The sequence below is a fragment of the Protopterus annectens genome, chromosome 1.part2 (assembly GCF_019279795.1).
Source record: "Protopterus annectens isolate FY-2018-M chromosome 1.part2, PAN1.0, whole genome shotgun sequence".
NCBI classification, from domain to species: domain Eukaryota; kingdom Metazoa; phylum Chordata; order Ceratodontiformes; family Protopteridae; genus Protopterus; species Protopterus annectens.
The window spans coordinates 974,569,609-974,575,973 of record NC_056727.1 but is presented as its reverse complement, the minus strand read 5'-3'; the positions used below and the strand labels follow the sequence as shown (position 1 = coordinate 974,575,973).

General features: G+C 35.8%; 1 protein-coding gene across 2 annotated transcripts in view; it reads right to left on the bottom strand.

Moving 5' to 3' along the window:
- Positions 1-544: 544 nt before the first annotated feature.
- LOC122792485 (tyrosine--tRNA ligase, cytoplasmic-like) overlaps positions 545-6,365 on the bottom strand; it is a 212,499-nt gene continuing 206,678 nt past the window's right edge. For both annotated transcript variants that reach the window (XM_044060257.1, XM_044060258.1), the window contains exon 10: positions 545-829. In XM_044060257.1, the coding sequence (XP_043916192.1) occupies positions 695-829 (135 nt within the window). In that variant the 3' untranslated portion in view covers positions 545-694. The remainder of the gene's footprint in view (positions 830-6,365) is intronic.

Here is a 6,365-nt window from a genome sequence, read left to right as displayed (position 1 = left end):
GCTAGACCCTTCTGTTCCCTCAGTCTGGGTGCTTCCAATTGAGAGGGGCAGCTAGCCAGGGGATGCCATCACACAGGACAGCCTCAGCTGTGGTTTGTGCCTTCACCAATGAGGGCATAATTGCTGTAATCCTAATCCCTCCCCTGAGGGAAGGGAACAATTAACCTCCATCTCCACAGAAACTAATATGCCTTTTCAGTGTGAGTGCACACTCCCATGCACCTACAATGGGAACTACTGAGTTTTGCAGCATGGTGGCTGAACACTTGCCCCTGGATCATTATTTGTGTCACCACCCCTCCTGTGTGTGACTGTGGAACTGGATGTACACCCCTTCTTCCCTGAGGTTAGGTGACCATCCTCCCCATGCTAGCTCCAGCAGTCACCTTCACTGCCAATCAAACTCAAGTCCCCTATTCCGTAGTCAGAGCTTTAACCCTGTACACCAACAGAGCTGGGTTTTCCTTGTGCCAGATTTGAAAAAATATATCAGATCACATACACCCAATTAAAGAAAATTTTTCATCAAACTCTTGCTCATAAATCAGTGTACATATTTTATTAAAGAAAATATACAATAAACAGACTCATACACTTAAATTCTTGCCCCAACCCAAAATTAAACTCTGCGTTGTCATCTCACAAGCAACATTTAATAGTTTCCATAAACCTCATGTTCATTTCACTGTTCATATTATTTCTCTGAGTAAGGATAAGCTGCTTTGACTAGTTTCTTCAGTTCAGGTGACTCGAACTTCTTTCTTATTGGGTCCAGCAGGTGGTTCAGGTCTTGCTCCACAGAGTTCTTCAAGTCTGCTGGATGGACTTTCTGCAGAAATAAGATGGCAGACTACTGTCAAAGAAGATTCCAGGAAACATGAAGGGCAAAATACCACAGACAGTGATTTCTCCTGTCTCACAATACATTTTGTCAAAAAATAAATGAAGGAAATTATTTTTCCATGTTTTAAACTTAATATCTCAAAAAAAACTTGAAGTCAAAAAGTTTTAGTGAATAAATCCTTAAATACCAAATCCAAAGAATTCTATTAGTGACAAGTGAAACATTTTAATAAGAAACTACTGTATCAGTGTATTCTTCCACAAACCAAAAATTTCACATTGTTAACTCATCAGTAACCAGAATGCAGAGATGCCATCCGTACCTCTCTCTCTCTACACACACACACACACACACACACACACATATATATATATATATATATATATATATATATATATGTGTATATATATATATATATATATATATATATATATATATATATATATATATATAAATAACTTACCCGAATTCCATTTTGCCGAGATGACTTCAATGAAACCATAAATTTACGATAACACGAAGTACCAAAGTTCTTTCATCGGGGAACGAACTACTTGGCCACCAGGGTGAACTTTGCCCTTTTCACCTGGGTAGTGCATTCTCAGAGCTGGTATATTTAGTTAGGGGGTATGTGGGTGAAGTCCCCCCACTTGGGTGGGTTTCAATTTTGTGCATTTTATTATTTTACTCTGATGGCCAAGTGGTTGGTTTCCCAGTGAAAGAACCTAGGTGCTTTGTGGTTTCGGAATTTTCAGGTTTCACGGAAGTTGTCTCGGTGGAAATGGATTTGGGTTAGTGGTCTTTCGTTTAATAAACATAGACACATATATGTATATATATATAGGTCTACTTCTCTTAGTCGAAATTACACTTGTTTGAACAAGAGAAGATCGAGATCCACTTTAGCGAAAGTGCACTTAACTGAAAGTGCATTTTCGAGAAACTCACTGTGCCGATCTTGGACTGCATTCTCGCACTTAGTATATATAAGTATGAGGGTCCAGTTCGATAAACAAAAACACATTTTAGCAGAGAGTTAAGCCTGCCTACATCCCCCAAGTGGGGGCTGCACCCCCACCCCACATCCCTACAAGGAAAAGGTGTATTTCCTTGTCCTCACTGTTCTGTGGCTCGGTAAAGTGAGTTTCGCAAAAGTGCACTTCGCTAAAGTGAGTCTCAGTCTTCTCTTGTTTGAACAAGTGTAATTTCGAACAAGGGAAGTAGACCCCGTATGTATATATGTGTATATATATATATATATATATATATATATATATATATATAGAGAGAGAGAGAGAGAGAGAGAGATAGATATATATGTGTGTCTGTGTGTACATCTGTATGTAATTGTGGTTGTTCTTGTTAAATGGTGTCTGCAGATGATGTAAAAAATGTGAACAACTGCAAATGTTATAAGTACAACTGTTGCTTAAATTCACTTTAGTTACAATTATGTATTGCACAGAAAGGATACCTTTATTGTTCAATTAATAGATCTTTAATATACCAATTATGTAATGAAATGATATATACGTCATCAGAGAAGTTGGGCTTTCTTAGAGGGACACTGTGTGCCTGAAACAACATTTCTGGATAGTCTGCTAGAGTACAAAGAATCTTTGTGGACTGTACTTGAGGAAACCTGGACATCTTCTTCCAGATGAATCTAGGGAGGACAGTATTACTTGAAAGCACTTATGTGCACTGGGCATTAATTGCTATCCAGGGAAGGCAATTATTGGCCTTTGTGTGACAGACTGCATTGTTTTGTTTATGAGACTCTGAGCCTTACAAGAATGTACATTTTATGATTTTCTTTGGTTAGCATTACAGAAACTAAATTTTCTTTGAAGCCCTTATTTGTCGAGAGACAACACTACTGATTTGTGTTTCATTTTGTAATAAAACTGTGTTTAGTTTATGAACTTATGTACTTTAGTACATTAGTTTAACATACTGATGGATGCAGTAGGCATTTCTGATGTCATTATTTATGCAAAGAAATCCTAAATTTCCTTTAATTGCTAGCATGAATGTATACTATTTTGAGATGATTTTACCTCAGTATTGTTAATAAGCAACCAGTTTTGTAGTATGACATTTGTTGTTCTTGAGTGGAGTGCACCATTATTATATCTGTCTTAATGCCAAGATGACCACAATCAAACAACTCTTACAAACCATAGCCACTGCGGCTGAAGGAAGGGAGTCCATTGTTAATGATATGTCATCACCAAAGACTGTTCCTCTTTGAAAAAATGGACCAGGAGGGAAGTTATTGAAGTATATTTGGTGGGCTTTGAGCAGTGTGCTCACCGAAAGGAATGGACTGAGGTTACTGGGCTAGGATTTTCTCATCTCAGCTTAATGGGGAGCCATTAAAACATGAAAAGGACTGGCTATCAGAACTATGAAAAAGTAAAAAAGGCATTGTTAATCTAAGCTGGCATTAACTCTGAGACTCAAGCTCAAAAGAATAGCAGCTGGATATGTTTTCTTAATAAAATGATAAGAACTCAGTTGAGTCATTTAAACATGCACTTAAATTGTTGGATCTTGAGAGCCAGCATACTAAAAGTAAAATGATAGAAATGTTAACTATTTATAAATTTAAAACAGCTTTGACTGCTGCTTTACAAAAATAGGTATTTTAAAGGGATCCTAAGAATACTGAACTGCTGTACTAGCAGAGAGAGAGAGAGAGTTATGTAATGAAACTATGTTTAAAATTGAGCAGACTAGACATGGTGAAACTTATCAAATTTGACTAACAAACAGAAAATATTAGCTGCAGACATACTCTTTTTAATGACACAAATGGGGGCCATATAACTAGATCTTGTACTACTAACTGCAATAGTATTATACATTTGAAAAGTACAACCAATGAAAAGCCTGCTACTAATGATTTTATGTCCATGGAATGTGATGAATTGCCTGCAGGAATAGCAGAATTAGCTTTCTACTATTTTGCAAAGCAAAGTTAATGACATGCAATATTTTATTTGATGACAGAGAGCTGCATGGCCTGTTATATTCAGGAAGTATGACCATGCAAATAAAGTTACAGTATGTTTGCAAAAAGAAGGAACAGATAGACTAGTCTGTATTCTTGGAGACAGGAGTCGGGCATCCCATTGCTCACTTTTCGAAATATAACCTGTCTGGGAAATAGTTCATCCTGTTGCATTAGTTTTTAGTTTAACAATGGTGTAACAACAGAAAGATTTCCCACAGTTTAAGGACCTATGTAAGCAATAGGAAGAAGCAACTCCTTTTGATAGATTGCCTTGCCATTGCAGGGAGGAAAACCAACAAATGAGTACTTCTACAGTTACATCTCTGCCTAATCTGGGGAGGGGGGACATACCGACAGATTCATAACAGTATACAAACCAAACAAAGAATAAAAAATAATGTTAGAAAGCCCCAACGGTACTAAAAGTTGACTAAGGTTGCAAAGAGAAGATGAACCTGTTCATTGTCAAAAGCCATTAAAGAAATTTATCAAAACGCAAATACGACAACCAAGACAATATTCTATTCTCTAAATACTGGGATGGCCAAAACAAGGAATTAACACCTGACCAAAAACTGGAAGCAATTGACATAATAAAATTAACCCCTTTCAAAAAGTTGATATATACTCAGTTCATGAACAGTAACGCCTATCATACGCCATTATTCCTGAGTAAAATTAACCCAAATACTTCGCCTTTTTGCCCAACCTGCCCCAATTCAGTTTTGACCCTGTAAAAATGTGTACAAACTGTGGTGCTCCCTAAGAGCACAACTTGAGAAAATGAGATATATGAAGTCAACCCTATCCTGGGAAATAGCGATTTTGAATATATTTCCTAGGTCCTATAAGTATGAGATTAACCATATCACTGTGACACTATGTGCGCTACTCAAAACCTATATTACACTAAACTGGTTAGACAGATCCAAACATCTTGGAAGGAATTTAAGTCTATGGCGATCAAATATGTTTTGGCAAGTAAACTAAAGGCAACAAGCAAAAAGAAAATAAACTATTTTCAAAAATACTGGAATAATTTTATAGAAATTCTTAAATAATATCATTCCTAGTTCTAACCTTCGTATTTCTTCTTCCTCTTTTGGTCGTGTCTTTACTTTCCTCTCACCTAACATCCCCATTTCCTTTGGTGTGTTAACCCTGGTTCAGATACTTTTCATTTTAAGTCCTCATCTCCACTCTAAACCATGAAAGATCATAACAAAAGCCCTATTACCATACTCTTCAACCCTAGTGTCAGTAGAAATAACCAATTTCTCTAAACTAACACCTCTTTACTTACTGACAACCAGGTGTGTATAATGTATATAGTTAAAACAAACAGATTTTAGGTATAGGGTTACATATCCTCACATATGAATACTAAATATGTGAAATTGCAAATATTTTCTTTCACAATCCTATGTCAAACTATAAAACACTTGCATATTGAAGTTTAATTATATCTCTGGTAATTGTTAGCTGATTGTATCAAGCAAGTATTACTAATTGTATCCACTTTTTCTTGTGATCTTATTTGTTTTGTGCATCCTAAAATTGTATTTGTATTTGTATATTGTAAAAAATGCAATAAAAATCAGATTATAAAAAAAAAAAACACATATGACAGAGTAGCCTGCAGGAAAGGAGTTGCCTAATAACATATCACAGCCTTGACTCCTGAAAGTGGTGTATAACAGGGAGTATAACTGACTAAAAGAACTGAAGAGGACAAATAACTAACTGAAAAAAATATATTCCTATGAAATGAAGTTAGGTAATACGAAATGAGTCCGGGAGTATGTAAAATACACAACATGAGCAGAATTCTAAACTTTCTACCAGGCTAAAACAGAAAGCTACCAAAATGGGGAATTCTAAGTAGTGGGTAACTACTGAAGAGAAACGTAGCAATAAGAATATTTCAGTAATGTAGTAGTGGAGGAAGAAGCCTTACCTAGTTAAGAGTTCTAAACCAGTTTTTATCAAGCGTAAAACATAAAAACTGAGTAAAGAAAGATACACAGCTCGTGTTATTGAGGAAAACAACAATTTAATTTCAATTATTTTCTTGAAGTTTTGCAAGTAAACCCTCTATATTCTAGTTCAAACTGTTAAAACATATACAATTATACAGGTACAATAGTTTATATACATTTCTGTTCTAATCCAGCAGGGTGCACTGTGACAGAAGAAGATAGTTTTTTTTTTTGAAATACCATTAGTGAACGGAAATCAGCCTAGAGAAGAAAAAGATAAGTGAGAGAAGAGTGTGTGACTGAGGGAGAGAAACAAAGAAGAAAAGAAAAAGAGATGATAAGCTATACTGAGAGACAAGATCATTTTGAACAGAAACTTATTGGTGTTCTTGTTGAACCAAAATACATGAATGCTAAACAGGTGAGAGAAAGTTCTCCGCATTACATTTATAATGGAAAAGAACAAGGAGAAATACATGCAACTAACACTAAATGATACTGGTATTAGCTGCACTGATTAGAA